At 29.2% G+C, this 20384-nt stretch overlaps 3 protein-coding genes across 6 annotated transcripts; all 3 read right to left on the reverse strand.

The window, feature by feature from the left end:
- Positions 1-836: 836 nt before the first annotated feature.
- Positions 837-4220, reverse strand: LOC124948645 (ras-related protein Rab-8A). Its single transcript, XM_047492528.1, has 5 exons — positions 3845-4220; positions 2711-2771; positions 2092-2230; positions 1697-1900; positions 837-1410 (listed from the first exon to the last, which is right to left on the reverse strand). The coding sequence occupies exons 1-5, from the start codon at positions 3966-3968 to the stop codon at positions 1312-1314; spliced, it is 627 nt and encodes a 208-aa protein (XP_047348484.1). The 5' UTR covers positions 3969-4220; the 3' UTR covers positions 837-1311.
- Positions 4221-5306: 1086 nt separating this feature from the next.
- Positions 5307-10127, reverse strand: LOC124948666. Of its 2 annotated transcripts, XM_047492583.1 has the most exons (4): positions 8296-10127; positions 7617-8227; positions 7113-7558; positions 5307-6984 (listed from the first exon to the last, which is right to left on the reverse strand). In XM_047492583.1, the coding sequence occupies exons 2-4, from the start codon at positions 7810-7812 to the stop codon at positions 6799-6801; spliced, it is 828 nt and encodes a 275-aa protein (XP_047348539.1). In that variant the 5' UTR covers positions 7813-8227; positions 8296-10127; the 3' UTR covers positions 5307-6798. The 2 variants fall into 2 exon arrangements, with proteins under 2 accessions (XP_047348539.1, XP_047348537.1); XM_047492581.1 differs by having other exon boundaries at positions 7617-10127.
- Positions 10128-10513: 386 nt separating this feature from the next.
- Positions 10514-19512, reverse strand: LOC124948599 (protein FAM117B-like). 3 transcript variants are annotated; one of them, XM_047492424.1, is made up of 9 exons: positions 18510-19512; positions 17562-17722; positions 17130-17227; positions 16811-16953; positions 16504-16643; positions 16262-16391; positions 15820-15900; positions 14083-14218; positions 10514-13896 (listed from the first exon to the last, which is right to left on the reverse strand). In XM_047492424.1, exons 1-9 carry the CDS (start codon positions 18751-18753, stop codon positions 13716-13718), a joined length of 1314 nt encoding a protein of 437 aa, XP_047348380.1. In that variant the 5' UTR covers positions 18754-19512; the 3' UTR covers positions 10514-13715. The 3 variants fall into 3 exon arrangements, with proteins under 3 accessions (XP_047348380.1, XP_047348379.1, XP_047348381.1); XM_047492423.1 differs by having other exon boundaries at positions 16504-16670; XM_047492425.1 differs by lacking the exon at positions 15820-15900 and having other exon boundaries at positions 16504-16670.
- Between the last annotated feature and the right edge of the window lie 872 nt (positions 19513-20384).

Below are 20384 nucleotides of genomic sequence, written 5' to 3' on the forward strand. Positions count from 1 at the left end.
TTTTTTTTCTTATATATCTCTGCCATTTTAAAGTTAATAATTTTATATTGTTAAATCCTTATTTCTTTCTTTCTTGTTTTCTTCTTCCTCCTCTTAAGCATTTTTAATTAGATTTCATTTGTGAGAAAAATAATTAAATATAAAGAGTATCTACACATTTTCTTAATTATTATCTGTTGAAAGTTAATAATTAGTATGCACTATACATTTTTTAAATTTGGCGCGAAATTAAAGCATCGAATTGATATAATTACTTTTCCACTACTTGTTGCATATTACAAATATAAATGCAGGCTCCTTAATCCTTCTTCTCTAAGATTTTGATCGATTTTCTGGATCAATAAAGGCTCTGAATCACGAGCATAAACGATCTCTAAACTCTTTCGATATTCAGCACTGTCCAATCGTACGATTCCTCGAAGAAAGTATCATACTTTCTATCTGTCTCTTCTTTTTCTTTTTTTACCTCTTTGTTTCTCTTTTTAGATTTATAAGTAGATATTTCTTTCTATATTAATATCATAATTTAAATAGTCTTCGCGATAAGTTTTAGCATATAGCTTCGATGTTTAATAAGGAAATTTGAGTTGGCGACGATCCTAAGCAATTCGCCAAAGTGACAGCACGATTTAGATTAAAATGTGAACGTTCGTATCACTCGAACGATTATTATTATTATTATTATTATTATTATTATATTATTATTATTATTATTACATACGAGAGCGGTAACTTCAAAGTTACACACATCTTATGTTTTTTTTTTCCTTTTTCTTTTGCTTAGCCACTTTATACGATTCGTCGTACGTTATACGTGTATTTATCTGTGGTGTACGTGTAAGTGTATATGGTATATGTGCAGAATTTTTTTTTCCTTTTTTAAGATAATAGTAGCAACGATTTGAATTCGTTAGCCATTATTCTTATCTGCTTTCACTTTCTCTCGCTCTCTCTCTCTCTCTCTCTCTCTCTCTCTCTCTCTCTTTCTCTCTCGCTCGTTCTCTCTCTTTTTCTTATTTTCTTTTTTACATACACGTTTACTCCTATAAGTCCTTATTTTTCCAACTCTTTCATATATATATATATATATATATGTATATGTATATATATATGTATGTATGTCTATATATATAAGGATCATAAGAGTAACGTAACTACGCATTTATTCCCATAGGTAGAAGCGAATAAAACAGATGTTCAAGAACAAATACTTCCTTTGCTTCCAGCTTGAAATTTCGGTGACCAATGAGCGAATTCCTCCATTCCTTTTTTATTTTTTCCATTTCATTCTTTAATTTCTGCAAGATATGATTAACAGGTGCATCTCCAAGCGTCACCCTGTTGAGACGGTGATTGAGCTTTGATCACACTGTCGGCACCTTCCCTTTCCGAAGCTTCAAACAGACTAGCCTGAAAATCAATAATTGTTAAATAATTTTATTTATTAATCAGGAATAACGAATTGACTTAGCGCAAATATTTCATTTATTCTCTGAATACAATGAATAAATCGTTTGATTCCTAGTTCTATTGAAAAAAAAAAAAAAAAAAAAACCATACATATGCCTGAATTCTTCATTTAATGATTCATTAATTTATTGAAAGTTAAATAAAGTTCATCAATAGAAAATCTTTTCCGTTTAAAATATTTTCTCCAATTAAATAAGGAAAATGAGAAAGATTAAAAGGAACTTACTCGACGTCCTCGTTGTTCTCGTATTCTCCTGGCTAAGGTTAAAAATGCTTCCTCGATATTTATATTCTCCTTACAGGATACCTCGAAAAAGGGCATATCGAAATTTTCCGCTATTTTCTGACCTCTCTCGGCATCTACGGCTCTATGTGCAGTTGCGTCGCATTTATTGGCCGCCAATACCTTTACTACATCCGGTGAGGCATTCTAAGATGAGAAGAAAAACCGCCCAAAAAAAAAAAAAAAACAGGGAGAAAATGAAAAAAATTTCGTTAGTAAAATATTTTACTATGCCGAGTCGAAGTTCAAAGATAACTCGTTATAAAATTAATTAATCGATTTTAAATCGAATAATTAAAAATACGAAAGTAATATGATATTTTCTTGTTTGTTCTTACTTCTTGAATATTTCGAAGCCAGTAAGATAGATGATTGAAACTGTCCAAACTGGTGACATCGTACATTAGCAAAATACCCATAGCACCACGGTAATATGCCGTTGTTAGAGTTCTAAACCGTTCCTGTCCGGCGGTATCCCTTTAAGAGAGAGAGAAAGAAAGAAAGAGAGAGAGAGAGAGAGAGAGAAAGAGAGAGAGAGAGAAAGAGAGAGAAAGAGAGAAAGAGAAAAAAAATATTTTTATTAAAGTACATATATCTATATATATTATTTATTTAACAGCAAATTTATCGCTGTCGTTCGATAGAAAACCGATAGCGTGTACGCGTGTTAGAAATAAGTAGTAATGCCTCGTATATGTCAGACCAGATGTCGTCCAACCATAGCGGTCCATTTCTACTTCTATCGATAATAAAACTTCAATGATACTATCTTTCAAACTTTACGATCACGTATATAATACGATCTGTATTTTTTATGGTGTCTTTTTTCTTTCTATCTTTTTTCTTTTATATTGTTTTTTCATTTTGTTCGTTTTCTTGTTTCTTTTCTTTTTTTTTTTTCTTTTTTCTTTCTTTGTAATGAATATTGCAATCAATACCATGATCGAGTTTACTCACCAAATTTGTAATTTAATTGGTGTACCATCCAAGTTGATAATCTTCTGTTTGAAATCGATACCTGTGGATATTTTCTTTGCTTTTGTTATTTGTGATTAATTTTAATAACAAGCGTACAGATAACGCATGTGTGTGTGTGTGTGTGTGTGTGTGTGTGTGTGTGTGTGTGCGTGCGTGCGTGCGTGCGTGCGTGTGTATACAGTTTAAGTAAATCGATCGATTGAATTTTATCGAGAATAAATTATTGTATATAATCCTTTAGAAAAGGAAAGAGAGTCCCTCGTGTAAAAAAATATGGAAAGGAAGACTTACTGTCTCAAAGGATATAATATTACATCCAGAAACCTCTTTGGGAGATCTCAAACATAGGAGTAGTCTCTCGAGAAATATGAGATTGCCTGAATAGGCGTAAGCGTAACAGCTGCGACTAAAACGAGGGTTGAATGGCGAGACGACATTCGAAAGATAATCAGCTGATCGTCGGGAAAAGTTTTATTTGTCGAATAGATAACGTTATAACGATCGTATACGTTTTATTCTTTAATTTCGAAAGTTCTTTGCAATATCGTGTATATCTATATACAGAGAAAGAAAGAGAGAGAGAGAGAGAGAGAGAAAGAGAGAGAATGAAATTATAAACGAATCAAAAAAATAAATAAATAAATAAAAAGCCGGTATCTAAGATTAAAAATGTAACGAGAATGAAATAATAAAACGAACGTCTACTTCACGTAACATTGTTCAAAAGTTTAAAGTCCATATCTCTAAGAAAAATTCATATTTATGGATAAGAAAAAGAAGAGATAAAAAGAAAAAATACCAGGATTAGTTGTTTATAAAAGCGAATCCTTTGCCGTGGTCATAAAATTGAAAGGGGTGATCGAAGAATCATCACTTTTCGTAGAATTATAACAAATGAATTTGTTCAAAATGTTGATTAAATTTGAAACTGTTGTTTTCTATTCACATAGGAATTAACGAGAGACACATTAAAGTCACTTGGTCAATGTAAAAAAAAGAATGAAGAATCCGGGTGTTGCAAGTATTGTTGCGAATGTTTTAAACTTAAACTCCTTCCTATCTCTCTCTCTCTTTCTCTCTCTCTCTCTCTCTCTCTCTCTCTCTCTCTCTCACCTATCGTCGATATATAAGTATCGTAGTATCTCTCGTCACAATAACGATGAACGATGCAAGTTTTGCCGACGTTCGAATCGCCCAACACGAGGACTTTGTAGGTGGCTGCAAAATCGAGCGCCATGTTTACTGCCGAATCGCTTTTGAACTGTTGTTGGGTCGACAACAGAGTCGTCGGCCTAGGGTTGTCCCATGAGCGTTCTCACTCAGAGGGGGTTGGAGGATCGATTCCGAGCCTGCGCATCTTTTCCTATGCTTTTAAAGGAGACTTCACAATTTCTATCAACCTTACTTACGATCATGCGCGATACTGTATCTGTGTGTAGTTTTTTTGATAGGCTTTATCATCGTCTTTAGTCCTTCGAAAACGTAGAGAACGAAGATTGTACTACCTTCCTCGTCGTATATGGAGGACAACGATATATGTGTATATGTGTATATATATATATATATATATATATATATATATATATATATATATATATATACCAATTTTTATGAATCTAAAACCTCAATCGATTGTCTTAAAAGCTTCGTAGTGACAAAGAGCTTATGTTAAAAATTCAAAGACCCTAATGAACTTGATGATACAATATTTTGTAGTATTCAATAATTATAGTTTCGTGCAAATGAAATTTTTGTTTTTAATTAATTTTATATTAATATAGGAAATGTAATAAGAATATTATTACATTTAGGAAATATTATTATGATAAATGTAATAAGAGATATTTAATGAAATGATTTATGTATATATCAGATTGATTTATCATTAAAAAATTTTTGTTTAAAGAAACGATGATCTACTTTTGACGATATTCTTAAGTGAAACTGTGGTAACTTTTGCGTGACCTCACTAATTGTATTCACAAGATCCTAGGTCAAGTTTTCTCTCAGAATCGAATAAGATTCCTCGAGTTCGAATCACTTCGTGTTCTTTCTCATTTTATTTTTTTAAAGGGTAGCATTCCTCTATTCATCTACGATCTAATCTAATATGCAAATTAAACATATATTTTTTTCTATTTATTATTATAAATCAAACATCTATAAAAAATGAGCAATATAAACATTGCACAACATTTTGTATAATTCGTAAGATTTTTAACGCATGATATTGTTATACAAAAAATTGCCAATTTTATAAATCAATTCTTTTCGTGTATAACAAAAAATAATACTTCAGAAATATATTCTCTAATATAATAATACTATATAATGAAATTCCTTTTCATTTCACTTTCTCTTAAAGATTCAACATTTTTCATTTAAATGCTTTATCCTTTCCTATTGAAATCTTTTTTACAGTTTTATATTCTATACTATGAGATATTTTTTTCATAAGATTCTATTTTAATAATAATTACAATAACAACATTAGAATATTTATTTCATTTGTTAGCTCTCAGTGTCAATATATATATTGACACTTATATATATTTTCTAGAAATACCTATGTGGATTAATCAATTAAATATCACGTACAATTGTTTTCAAATAATATTATAATATAATAATACAATAATAAAAAGAAATTAATAGGATTATAATCGTAAATGAATTTTGTAAAGTTATCACGAAAACTGTATTCACCGTTTATAGATGAATATAAAGAATTAAATATTTAATTATTTTTTTAATATGGTGAAAGCTATTTATCAGTAAAAATCTTATTATTTATGATAAAATGTACGATTTATAATTTTTATACTTTTCATTACAAAAATTTCTTTTCTTACTTCACGTTTGTTGCATTATATTTCATTTTATTCTTGCCTTGGCACTTATATATAAGACAAACTTACATTATCATTCTGGCACTCAATATACCGACAATGAGTAACAGTAACCAATATAGTTACTGCACAGTTGTTGTTAGGCACTTCAAATATTAAGCCTTTTTTATTAAATATTATTTTCAATAAAATGCCAATTATACCGTGTTCACTTTGAATTTACTCTATTTTCTTATCTTCAACAGCATATTAAATGGATATGTGTTGATATGTCATCCTTTGATATCATTTTTAAATTGACAATTTTGTCCTTTTAAAATTATGATTATACTAATTACTATAAATATAGACACACTTATCGTGCTATAAATACATCCATAATTTTACAAACAATTTCACTGCTCATTCTAGATCTGTCTACAAAACAGCACACTGCCAAATTTTAATATTTAACTATTATTTAAGATATATAGATGGGGCGAAATATTATAAAAATACTAACAATGTGAGGTAAATTCTTGTGGTAACTCTAAACACTAAGATATTTTTTAACACAATCGTATTTGTCATATTATATCCATTTAACTACGTTTATAGCCATTTCAAAAGTTATCTTTTATTCCAAGTTAAAAGATATTGTACTAATTAACTAAGAAATGTTTTTTTTTTTTAAATTTGTTGTATAAAATATTCAGACCATATTTAAATTAGAAAAATTCTATGTAAATAATTATGATATGCTAAAAGGATAAAAACACAATCTTTGGAAGTCACATGTTGTGTCATTTATATTTCTACTAAACTATATTTCACTTATATTTCTACTAAACTAAAAAGCGTTTATCTATATACTACTTAAAAAAAAAAAAAATAAATTAATATAGCAATTTGTACTATTGAGATAAACAAAATATTTCAAATTATTTTGATTTTAAGTCTTTGGATGTCTTTTCTACATATCCTACGTACATACTATTAAAACTACACTGTAAAACTTCAGTCAAACATCAAAAATATGATATTTTCAATGATATAAGTAATAGTATTACTTTAACCATTACTTGAATGTTCACAATTAGTGCCATTACTTTCAATTAAAACATTAAAGCTATGAATTTTTGAAAAGCCCTTTTAAAAAACAATGAAAACATATAAACAATTAAGGTATTATTTCTAACTTTTAGGACACTACCATGTTTTGAAGTTTGATTTACCATGTTATAAAATGGCACAAACACACAGTCCTATTAATATCATGCCTAACATATAAGCAAGATCTCTTCTAATGCTAGGATCTCGTGTACTAGATCCTGGAAGATTATAAGCATTCTTCCACTGCATGGACCACAGAGGAACAGCGACATGAAGAATATCAGGGATCATAAATCCCAAATCTCGTACAACCTATTCCAATTACATTATATCATGGGTATAAAATTCCCACATCAATAGTGCAAGTTTCCTTTAATATTGTACTATTTATTGACATCTACCAAATCTAAGTGTATATATTTAAAAACATATCAATTTACCTGATGAGCATATCCTTCTCCTCTTACAACATTTGCAACAAACTGATCCCAACCACCAGCTACAATGTGTAAAATTGCAATTGCAATTATTCCAAATGCTTTTCTATGAGTTATAAGATTTTTTTTGTCTGCCAAGTGAACAACCAGGAAGGTTGATATTAACTCAGTGATAGAAAAAAATAGTTGATGATACCACTGAGAGTAGAAATCGTCGTTCCAATAATTAATATACACCCACCATGAGTAATAATGTGAGAAAACAGCAGTCGAAAAAAGTAACATCATACTAAGTCTGAGGCGCTGTTGAAACGCCAACCATATCAAGTACTTAACTGTTTCATAGAAAGTAACAATTCCAATAACTATGGTTATCCATATTTTTAAGCTATTCATAGTGGCATTAAAGTACATATGTTTATAAGAGGCAATCCCTGATTCATAAGATCCTACAATAAAATGATATTATAGAGTACAAAATAAAAATAATTTTCAATAAAGTCTTACCTTTAAATACAGTATCCCAGCACGAACACGAACAATATTGTTTATCAACATCACGAGCATACTCTTGCCAGAAATAATATAAAAAAGCTATGTGTAAAGGAGGTATCATTAAAGGTGCCAAAATTCCTATGGCCTTTGAACTACACAATACAAAATTTGTATATAACAGACGTTTAAGCATCTTTGAGACACCCATAAGTGTAATTTGATAAAATCTTTGTTTGACATTAAATTATACAAGTTATCATCAGCAAATTTGACTTTGCATCATAATCAAAATTTTTAATGCACACCGAGCATTAGATAATTATATATTATGTAATAAATATCATAGAATCAAATCTCAGATATATGTATTAGAACACAAATATATACAATCAATTAAAATAAGGCTAAATAATATGTTTTATTTGTACATTATACATATTAATAATGTACCACTTAAGCTTGCCTGTAGAAGTTCCTTCAACGAACGCTATCTACGAGATAACATCAAATCCGTTCCAAGAATAATCCACATTTTTGTGCATTGCACGTATTATTTATAGCCACGTTCGTCGAGCATTAAAATCGTCTTCATAATACAGCCAATTTCATTACTTCATGATTAACTAATTATAAAATTATAGCCATGTGAAAAATATTAGTTTCACATTAATTGTATTAAAGAATTATTTACTTCGTCATTTTCTTCGACATTAATAATAATTCAATTTCTTTTCAAGTAGAAGTACTTGGAAAAAGGAATCATAATTGATTTTATAAATTTTATTCGTTTCAATCACACTGTACATATTGTAATACGACATGGAAGGCTCTACAAATTTTCACCCCTATTTTATCTATTATCTTTTGTCGATATATTTATCGTCGTGTAAAGAACCCCGAATGTTCTATCATGTTTATTTTCATTTATTGAATCCCTTAGAAATTGACACAATTACGATCTTATGGATCCAGGTCAAGGAATAGACGAATTTTCGCCGCGATTTTCGTATCCTTTATTTCGAAAAATATTACTACGAAGATCACTTGTATGACAAGAGATGGCGCAAAAATTCAAATTTGTTGATAATCTAAATTTAAAAATTTTTCATTCTTCGTGCTCGAACTTCGCGTAAAAATTTTAATCAAAATCATGCGGGATTCAGTGTATTGAACTTTTAATAAGATTCATGATCCATCCATGGTTTTATTACTTCTTAATACAAATACACAATAAAAGTTAAACGGGTCGAGATTAATTAACACAAGTTAAACGAAGATCTATTGTAAAGGTAAGATCAACGTGACATATTAATTTAATCGATTTATTGTAAAATTAGAAATTCTCGAATAAACAATTCTTTTTATCAGAAATGAATACATTGCAAAAAATTAATAAATTCTTTTTTTTTAGCAATAAAGTTTCTTATACGTAATAAACATTTTTTTTATTTAATAACCGATAAGACGAGAAAATAAACCCGTTTATACGTATAAAATAAGAAATATAAAAGAAAAGAGAATATTAAACTTACAAAATACTTATATCTTAAATAATGACCGAATATAGCGTATACGATTCGTGAAAAATCTTTTTAATACGACAGTAAAATATTACTGTTTTATTTTTTTTTCTTTTTTTTTTTTTTTTTTTTCTATTAAGTAATAAAATATAAACAACTAATTTCTTTTTTATGATGCAAAATATATAACACGAAATGCAATAATAACACGTATATTCGCCTATTTTGAGATAATATAATTAAATCATGAGAGAGAGCATATGCATGGCAAATCACATTTTATTTTCATTTCTGAAATATAGAGTTCGATTTTTTTGAAATTTTATACTAAGATGAGAATGGTGATTATCATAATGTCGTATTCCAGTAACAATACGATTTAATAATATTTAATAGGTTTGCAGTATTCAGTAATGATAGGAAGATTGAGTCGGGTGTATTATAAAATACAAAATGATTTAGTCTTATACAATTTACGTAAATAACGTAGATAATTTCTTGTTTTGTTCGGATATTATTTCTGTTTTTTTTTCTTTTTCTTTTTTTTCCTCCTTTAAATCAAGTAAAATAGTGATTTCCGAATGTATTATATGTTACTGCGAAATATGAATTATGTATGGACAATCAATGTGATATAAGTTTGCGTTTATATATTATACTTTTACACATATTTCAAGTCTGCATTGTTCCACAAGTTGTCTTCTCGTCTTAATGAAGAATATGCACATATTATTTGAAAATTAATGAATTTCTCTTACCCTTAGTTACTACGTTCTGTACCAGAGAAATTGTTATAAGAAATTTTGGATTATTATTTACATTTACTAATGACTTTAAATGACTAATTCTGATTTAACCCTAGGACAGACGTATTCAAACTTTGAAAAAACATCTTAATGGCAATGACAATTGTGTATCGACATTATGATTCTTTTTCTTTCTTTTTTTTTTCTTAAGAGATTTACGATCAAAATTAATTAAAATAAATACTATTTTATATATATATATATATATATATATATATATATATATATATATATATATATATATAATACTAACACAAAGAGAAAAATATCAAATGATTAGTAACAATATATCTATGTACTCGTTAAAATTATAATTCTGTAAGAAATATCATTGAGAAAAATATTTCAATTTTATCCATATTCTGTAACCAGAATATCTTGGATATATAAAAGCATTAAACTATTGATTACTTGCACACAACATATACATAATGATCAATCAATAATTTTAGCAATCATCATGTGAAATATTAACGAAACGTGATGTATATAAATAATGATTATTATCGTAATATTATTAGGCATAATTATTTTCATTTTTCGAAGTAAAGCACCTCTTTTCTCTTGAGTAAAAAGAACAATATCATTGTTTTATATATTTATTGCGAAACAGTGAATAAAAAAAGTTGCATTCAATTCCAGCATATATATATAAAATTGTTGAGATATTCTGTACAAATACACGTATCGTGTGCCACAAAAATGGTTGCACACTTTAGAGCAAATTACAAATTGCACTCTACGTTATACAATTAATCGCTTTTAATACGCGCATGATACGTTAATGATGGTATGCCTGGACAGTCCTAGGGTTAAATAAATTTATAATTGACATAACTATTTTGCATTTCTGAAACCTGCTCAGATTGAATTAGATATGTAGAAAGAGAGTGTACCGAACAGTAGTCACATAAGGATTGTTTTGTAATGAGAGAATTAAATGAATCACAAAAATACCTATATTTATATTCATAGGTAATCAATAAAATCTGAGCCTATTTTATTTAATTCTTTTTTTTTTTTTTTTCTTTTTATGTATCTCCAAATAATAGATAATTATAATTTAGCAGTCTTTACACACATTATTCTCTTTTATGAAATTGACAACAAAAGCTAACAATAATGATAACACATTATGCAAGTACATGAAGGTTAAAAAGAGAAGTTTTGATAATGCGATAAAAATAATATAACTTTTTTTCAATGGCATTTCTTTGCACTTGTCTAAAGCATATCAAACATTCTCTTTGATTACACTGTTTCATTTTCGTAATTATTTCTCAATTCTGTGTTTTATCTTTTAAAAATATATACAGAAGCGCGTATTCAATGTCATAATTCTAAGATACATCTAATGCTTAGATTAGAATACTCTTAAAATGGTGTACTAATCTCAGCTATACGCCAAAATATAAGTAAAGTGTTCTTAAACTAGTAAAGTACAAATTAGTTTCGTGTTGTACACATTTTAATTGGCTAATATATTTATATGTATCTTAACTCTCTAGTTAACCTTCTTGTATGTGTAGCACACATTGCCACGCATTCTAAGACATGAACTTCCTAATAAGCTGGTTAAAAGAGAGCATAGACCAGTGTGCCAGGTACTTATGTGTTAACATTTTTTACTGTTATAGCTAAATAGATATTATAATATTAGAAAGTATATTACTATTGATCTATTGTACTTAACAAACTGTTTGCCCTGCTCCTTATATTTTATTGAGTTTCTGATTTTTCAGACCTGTAGCTATAAAATTTTTCTGCAAATTCTTTTGTAGTAGAAAGCAAAAAATAAATTGAGCTTCCTCGGTGTAGCTATGTCTGTATATTCTACAGAATAATTTAAACCATCTCATAAAGGACTTTAGGTACGCTTATTTCTATCTTGATATTTCAATGATCCATTCAATGCACAGTTAATGTTGAATAAAAATTTCATAAAAATGAATACATCACTAAGTCCAATTTTTTTTTAACTTTATATCCTTTCCTTCTCTCTATTACCTTTTTTTGCAGTCCAGTTCAGATACATGTTAAAAGTTCTGTTTATAGTAAATTTTTACAATCATGAAATTATATATATATATATATATATATATATATATATATATATATATATATATACATATAAATCGGATATATATATATATACACATTCGAATCACTCCTTTCTATGATTAAACTTATTTCTCCGGTTATTCTCATGAATGGCTCAATCAGGATTTTCATTATTACAACACATGCATGCTGTTGTCCTTATAAAATGCAGATTTTATATATCTTCTTACTAAGATCCACGTTTATACAAAAATAAAAAAAAAAAAAAAATAAAAAAAAAAAAAAAAAAAAAAAAACAAAAAATAAAAAAAAAATAAAAAAAAATAAAAAAAAAAAATAAAAAAAAAAAAAAAAAATAAAAAAAGTAAAAGAACTTATCCACGCGCTACACTAGTACATACTCATTCACCCCCTATACACACACACGCGCGCGCACACACACGCACGCACACCAGTGTCATGAAAAGGAGTCATTTGTATGCACATCTGATACAATACCGATTAAAGTATTTTTTCCTTTTACTTTAATCAGTCTGCAACGTTATCACTTTCTCATTTTTCTTCTTTATTACACCCACCCTATATCGTTGGGTTTGTTTTATCATACATGCATCGATTTCTCAATACATGTTTTATTGATAGTAAATATACTGATTATAATCTAACATAATACAATTTAAATAAAAAAAATTGCATAGCCCAATGGTAATACATTACCAAAAGACATAGACACGTATAAAACTTTTTCTAGTGCAAATAAAATTTTTAGATACTGGTAATTTTTAATTACAAACGCAATTTGCAATAGCACTATTCTTACTTCGTAAAATATTTATCAGAAATAAAAAAGAAAAAAAAAAAGGAAATTAAAAAAGTACAAACTTTTATATATAATATAGCATAAATTTTGATAGTAACAAAACTATATACTTTGTCTTAAGATGATATTGAACTCTACTAATACTTAAAAAGAAATAAAAGGAGTTTAACAGTACTTGATTTTCAAGCTCCCCATATGATATTATTAATCATAATAATTAATAATAATGAATAAAATTAATAATAATGATGTTAATAATAATGATAATTTGAATATCTTCAGTATACAATTAATAATACAAAACCATACAAAATTCTAACATATGACACTGAATTATCTTGGATCGTTTAAAATGATAGATGTATAAATGAGATAAATCATTGTAGGTGGGTGTGAATGTACATATGTATGCATACATACCCCTTTCTCTGTATCTGTATAATTTTGCTTTCTCCAGCAATTAAATTTAATACCTTCCGACATGTTGAATATTATTTCCTGTATACAAAACTAAACTTGTTTAGCACATTTTTGCACTAAATTTAGAATACACAATTTCCATTAGTCTTTTTCCCTGTAGAACACAATGTTCGTTTCCAAACGTTCGTTCGTCATCTTTTAGTTATCACAAATTATTGTTCCTCGTATTTATTATTGTTTCAAATATTAGCAGAGCTTAGAAGCCTTCCCCATATTTTATATCAATGCAATTATAATTCTAATTACATAATCACTTTGTCCAAACATTAGCTCACACTAGGGACAGGCTGCATTTTTGGTAACTTTTCTTTGTCGGTACATATGTCTTTACCTGAAGTAAGTCCACTTTCTACCCATGAAGTCTTTAAAAAAAATATATATCAAATGGTATTATGAATGCTACTCCATAAGGCAAAAAGTAGGACTATGGATTCGGGGGAGGTGTAGTTGATGCTGTATGAGAAGAGGCTGATGCACTAGCAACCACTGTCGGACTGGCCGGCTGTTGCAATGGCAGGAACGCTGAGCCCAAACTTGGTTTCAATTGGAATGATACACATGGCTTCGAACAATACTCTAGTTTGCTCAAGTCAATCATAGGTCGCCTAAACAAATAAATAATATTCGTATTTCATTATAATATTTTTTAATTAATCCTTAAAGATTATAGATTTGCATTTTTAATGCATTTTCAAAAGAATAGATCTCTACTTTAAATCACGCATTTCAAATATTAATAATTTAAGCCCATTGAGGACTTGTATGTTCCATTTTAGAAATCAAATATTTACCTCGTATCTTCTACAAATTTGAGGTTGACCTTCTCACAGCCATCAGGAGGTTCTCTTGCAAGGAACCTGTTAATATGAGGAGACGTTCCAAGACGACCTTCTCTATCCTGTTCAGGTGTTGATCCGCGGCTTCCACCTTCACAATAAAAAAAAAAAAAAGAACACGAAATATTAAACTATAACATTATAAATTATAACATAATGACAAATAAAATAAATTTAATTCTCTATGCACTGTATACAACATTGTCAAAACATAGATATTACAATTGCATGCTCATTAAAATTGGGATGCATTTGTACACTAATAATATTTTTGTGCTATTTTTATACATGATAAAATAAAAATACATGTCTGTCAAGAATTTAAAGAGAAACATAACAAAAGGAAGAACTAAATCAGTAACTAAAGCAATAACTAAATCATGTTCTATGAAGTGATACATGGCACTGAGATATAAAAATTAAATTATGTATGCTCTTTTAAAGAAGATTATGAAATAATATTATTGTGAATGATATTTGTGTATTACAATAAGTGTCTAAAAAGATATTTAATAGCTATCACTATAAGATACTTCCAAATGTCGATTGTTACATTGCCATGCATTTATGTGACGGATTTTTCTTAGTCATTTTGTAGAGATTAGCTGTATTTTAAATATGTGAAAGAAGCAATATTTTTTTTTATTGAAAATAATTGTCAAATATCACCGCTATTGTGAAATAATCAGACAAATTTAAGCAATGCAGTGAGATTCATATTGCTGAATGTAATTTTTATATTATCAAAATATGAACATTCTAACATCTTGCCAAAAGAACTTTAGAATTTATTAATTGCATTTTAATCCCTATTTGTGCTTTAAAATCCTTGAATTAAATGCTTACAATGTATATGTAGATATAATATAATGACAGATATGAGATGTGCACATCTGTAATACATTTTAAACAAACGCTCCCACATGCGTGCATATGCACTATGTGTAGAATAAATAATCAGTAATACATATATATATACATATATATATATATATATATATATATATATATATATTATATATATATATTATATATATATGTGTATATGTAAATACATACACAAAAACATATATACATAAATATATGTAGATACGCAGTATTTTAAGAACATGCTGTTAAAATTGAATAAAAAACAAAATTTATTCAAACCATTCATCAAACTATAGCAATTTTATTTGGTATGCATTTACTAAGCATGTTTTAGAAACACTGAGTATTATGTATGTATGTATGTATGTATGTATGTATGTATGTATGTATGTATGTATGTATGTATATATATATATATATATATATATATATATATATATATATATATATATATATATATATATCATGTGTAGACAATGTTTTAAAATTTCATGTAACATTTGTAGGTTTAACTCTTCTTTGCATTATTTTATATAAATCATATATTCCTACAAATGCATGTAATTTTTAAACAGACTCCGTGTGTGTATTATATATAATTATATAATTTTATATATATTATATATATATATATATATATATATATATATTATATATATAATAATAATAATTTATTGTCTCTAATAAATCATTATTAAATAATTATATATTATATTATTATATAAATACACCAAGTTCGAAATCCTGCTACAGAAAAAAACATTAAACAAATCAATTAGAAATCGCGTTAGTTTAATAAACAATCCGCAAACGTGCTCCAACCTTGGAAGAGATCACTAGGTGAACGGGAAGCATCCATAAGACCAGGTATCAGCGGAGACTCAGAATTCCTAGATGGAGGGCCTGCCTCAACAGGCAGACACACACCATAGTTAGTGTGTTATTTTTAGTTATGATACAAGTAAAATTAATTTAAAATCTAATTATTATAAATAACAAAATGTAAATATTTGAACAAGATTTATACTTTTATAAAATTTTGCATGTAATTTTAGCTTCTAATAAGAAACTTTTCAACTTGTTTATAATTACAAATATTTTATTACAAAATTGTTCATAAATAACTAAGAACTAAATTATTTTTTCTAATTTAGAATATTTATCTGATATAGATACTTGTAATTTCTAAAGTAGCAGAAAAGTGATACTAATAATTGTAAGTAAAAATGAAAGATATATAGATGCAGAAGTAACAATGAGTTACCTGAAGAGTAAGAACTGGAAGGAAGATCAGTAGCTGGTGTTTGTGTGTTGACACTACGAGTCGCCCTTAACAAATCTGCCAAAGGTGCACGATGTCCTTCGGGTGTTATTTGCTCACGATATCGCGCATACTAATATGAAATAAAAAATGTATCTCTATTATATTTTAATAATCTAACTATGAAATTTATTTATACTATGAAATAATACAGTACCGTATAGATATTTTTATAAATATAATACCTTATCTTCTATTGGGTGATCTGGATCGTTAGTGTTTGTTGTAGATTTGAGTACTAATCCTTCTATTTCTTGATTCAGTCCTTCAATGGAAGAACGCATTGGAGGCCTCATTGGTTTTACGGGTATGCTCATAGGACTTGCTTTTGTATTCAAAGAAAATTGATTGTCTAAAAGAACGTGCATATATTGAACATATTATATATATTCAATATATATATATATATATATATATATATATATATATATACATATAATAAAAAATTAGTTGTTATAAATAATAAATTTGAAATAAAGCAATTTTACATACATATAGATGTCTGTGATGCAATGCTGGGCAAAAGCACAGTATGATCACCAGGAAGAGCAGGTGGTGGACCACCAGGCATTATAAGGCCAAAAGCTGCTGTTCTTTCCCTACTACTAGTACTCTCTTTATTTGTACGCTGTAATCTATAATAATATCAATTGTAATACATAATGCAATTTTTATATCAATTTCATAATATTCTATAGTATCAGTTTGAACTACGTAAAGTATCAGGAATTGTAGATCATAGTTTACAGTAAATTATCAGTAAGTATAAGAATGTTTAATATAAATTATTTTGAAAGGTATGTATACATACCTATGTCTGAAGTACTTTTCTAGCTTTTCGTCTGTGGTAGTTTGTTCTGTAGAATGACGGGTATGCATCTTCCTTGGTTCAATAGACCATTCGTCAGTCTAAACAAAAGAATAAAAAAAAATAAAAAAAAAGGGAAAAGAAAAAAAAATTTATATACAAAAAAAGAAAAAAAAAAAAAAAAGAAAAAATGGCACAGTTTAAAATATACGCAAAAGTAATTTTTGATAAGAAACAGTTAGTAAACATATGTAATAATTATAATAAAAAACAGTAAGGAACATGAACAAAAAAAAAATCTTTTATTAAAAATGCATTACAAGAAAATATTAAATATGCACAAACTGACATAACATCAAATAACAATTCTGAATAATATAAATTTGACAATATTAATAAGCCATGTAAATTTTGAAATTTAAGTGATTTATATACCTGTGTAGATTTATCAACTACCAGAAGGCTGGAATGCATATAGTATGTGTCGCGAGGCCATTGGCCTTTTAAGTATATTGTATCCAAAGATGCAGTTCTACGGATATTTTGGTTACCACTTAGACTTTCACTACAGCGACCACTTAATGTTTTCGATTTGGCTGTAAAAAAATATTGACAAATGTAAAATAAATTCTGTTTCTGAAAAGTAAATGTATAGTGAAAGATTTTTGTCATGCTGTTATAATAGAACACGTCAAACATGAAACATACAAGTTTAAGCTTATATGTTACAATAAATGTACACTTGAACCGAGCTATAAAGTAAATATTCGGTTTATAGGATAGAGTATATAGAACTGTTTAAACGAATATGAATAAAATTATTAACATAGAAATGAAGTTAACATGGTACCGAACTAAATATTCATATTCGGTTACCCAGATAACAACTCTATTCCCTAAATATATCATAACAATATAAAGGTAGCAAATACAAAAGAATAACAATTTAAAGTTGCAACAGATGAATAGAAATAAATAGAATACAAAGCCAATTGTTGTGCTGCTATTAGTTTGATAAATAGAAGAAAACTGTGGTGCTTATCATAGGCAATATATTGTAATGTTTCTATAATATATATACTTTTAACTTATATCTCAAGAAATATATTCTAATATATTTAATCATATTATTTATGATCATTGGAAACTTATAAATAAAATTGTGTTCAAACCACAAGATATATATTAAAGCAATAACAGATAATTAATTTTTTATATATTAAATAAACTTCTATATGAGGATTGTTGTTATATCCTTTGTTTCTTATAGTAATACAATTCTTTTTTTACATATTTTTTAATAGTAGTCTACAGACAGAATCATACAATCACACAAAACAAAGAATTTGTATGAAAATGAGATATTACAAAATCTACATATACCTTTGTAGGAAAGTGAACCAGGGCTCCGTTGTCCTGAGGAAGCTGAAGTCTCTGGTGAAATACGTGTTCGCCATGTACTAGCATTTGGCGGAGACACAGTAGGACTGTTGCTGTTACTTTTTCTTAGACTGCTGCCTTGTCGACCCTGCCGTAGCAAAGAGCTTACAGGCAGGGTAGCTCGCATTGGTCCTTGCTTTGACGTAGAGCATGGCGAAGACTTTCGCATGCGTTGAGACCCTGACATTGTGTCATATAGGCTGATGCCACAGGATTACTTTACGTTTTTTAAATTTTCCTACTAGCAGTAGGTTATAAACATACGAAATATAGAGTGACTTATTGCTTGCCGGCAACAACGACAATGACGGCAATAGCAATTACGACGATGACGGCGACGACGAGAAACTGGCGGTAATAAGACTCGCGTCGTTTTTATAGTATTATTTCTTTTCTCATGGACGTAGTGTCGGCAGCAGAAGCAATAGTAATATGGTAGTAACTGTGATGGTAGTAGTAGTAGTAGTAGTAGTAGTAGTAGTAGTAGTAGTAGTAGTAGTAGTAGTAGCAGTAGTAGTAGTAGTAGTAGTAGTAGTAGTAGTAGTAGTATTTGTAATAGTAGTATTACGTGGTGGCCGTGTTGTGGTGACGATAGTAGCAGTAATAATAATAGTAGTGGTAGAGGTAGTACAATAATAGTAGTGTTGATGGTAATATTAGTAACAGTAATAATTTTTGTAGTAGTCGTAGTCGTAGTAGTAATTGTTGGAGTAGTAGTAGCAGTAGTACTAATGTTGTGTAGTAGTAGCAGCAGTAGTAACAGGAGTAGTAGAGTAGTAGTAATGATACTGGTGTGGTGGTCTTTGATGTAGATGGTAGTGACAATAGTATTAGTAGTAGTAGTAGTAGTAGTAGTACTAGTGGTGGTGGTGGTGGTGATGGTGCTGGTGGTGGTGGTGGAGGTGGTGGTGGTGGTGGTGGTGGTGGTGGTAGTCGTAGTAGTAGTGGTGGTGGTTGTGGCGATGGTGGTGGTGGTAATAGTAGTAGTAGTGTGGTGGTGGTGGTGGTGGTGGTGGTAGTAGTAGTAGTAGTAGTAGTAGTAGTAGCAGTAGTAGTAGGAGTAGTAGTACCAGTAGTAGCAGTAGTAGTAGTAGTAGTAGTAGTAGTATTAGACGTAATACTAGCAACGGCGGCAAGAGTAGAAACGAAGAAAAGCTCACCACTAACGGTAATGGTGAAGAGGAATTTTCGAAGCACAACGGTAGCGGTAACGATGGTGCGACAACAATACCCAACGCGTCTTGTCTTGCTTGTCATTTACAATGTTCTGCTGCTAGCTTAGCACGCGCGTCACGTGACCGCCAATCCTGGCCGGTCATTGGTGCAGCGCGAACTCATGGAGCGTCGTATTACGCTCGAATATCGCGATGCGTTCCATTCACTAACACCGTAAGAGAGACACCGTAGGGCGAGCGTCCTATCGTCCTCTTTCTTCCACACTGCGCACCACTTTTCTCCTCTTTCTCTTCCTCCTTCCGGCGTCTTCTTCTCTTCCTCGCCCTCTCTTTTCCACTCACACTTATACACTTGTACTTGATCGCGTTGTTCACAGGGAAGAAGGCTCGACGCCGTCGTATCCTCGAAGATGCGCGTTCCGTTTTGCTCGGCTGTGTTCGCCTAAAGAGTGCCAGGATCGAAGAAAGTCCATTCGCGTAAAACCCTATCGACGCACACACACGTTCGGATTACTATTTTGTCTGCTGCACTTTTTTCCCAATGCTTTCTCTTCTTCCTCTATTTTCTTTTTGCTCGTCGTGCTTCGTCTTCTCTCTATCGTCCCTATCGCGCGCGCGCACTCTAGCCCGCTTATCGAAATGA

Source organism: Vespa velutina, chromosome 4 (genome assembly GCF_912470025.1).
Source record: "Vespa velutina chromosome 4, iVesVel2.1, whole genome shotgun sequence".
NCBI lineage: Eukaryota > Metazoa > Arthropoda > Insecta > Hymenoptera > Vespidae > Vespa > Vespa velutina.

Excerpts from the sequence above, each read along its gene's own strand:
- LOC124948645 (XM_047492528.1), bottom strand. The coding sequence starts at position 3,968 with ATGGCGCTCGATTTTGCAGCCACCTACAAAGTCCTCGTGTTGGGCGAT. Across the intron at positions 2,231-2,710 it reads CCAATTAAATTACAAATTTG|GGATACCGCCGGACAGGAAC; the intron begins GTGAGTAAACTC and ends TCTCTCTTAAAG. Across the intron at positions 1,901-2,091 it reads GGCTTCGAAATATTCAAGAA|AATGCCTCACCGGATGTAGT; the intron begins GTAAGAACAAAC and ends TTCTCATCTTAG.
- LOC124948666 (XM_047492583.1), bottom strand. The coding sequence starts at position 7,812 with ATGGGTGTCTCAAAGATGCTTAAACGTCTGTTATATACAAATTTTGTA. Across the intron at positions 7,559-7,616 it reads CTGGGATACTGTATTTAAAG|GATCTTATGAATCAGGGATT; the intron begins GTAAGACTTTAT and ends ATTTTATTGTAG. Across the intron at positions 6,985-7,112 it reads GAGAAGGATATGCTCATCAG|GTTGTACGAGATTTGGGATT; the intron begins GTAAATTGATAT and ends TAATTGGAATAG.
- LOC124948599 (XM_047492423.1), bottom strand. The coding sequence starts at position 18,753 with ATGTCAGGGTCTCAACGCATGCGAAAGTCTTCGCCATGCTCTACGTCA. Across the intron at positions 17,723-18,509 it reads TGGTTCACTTTCCTACAAAG|CCAAATCGAAAACATTAAGT; the intron begins GTATATGTAGAT and ends ATTTTTTTACAG. Across the intron at positions 15,901-16,261 it reads TTCCAGTTCTTACTCTTCAG|GCCCTCCATCTAGGAATTCT; the intron begins GTAACTCATTGT and ends CTGTTGAGGCAG.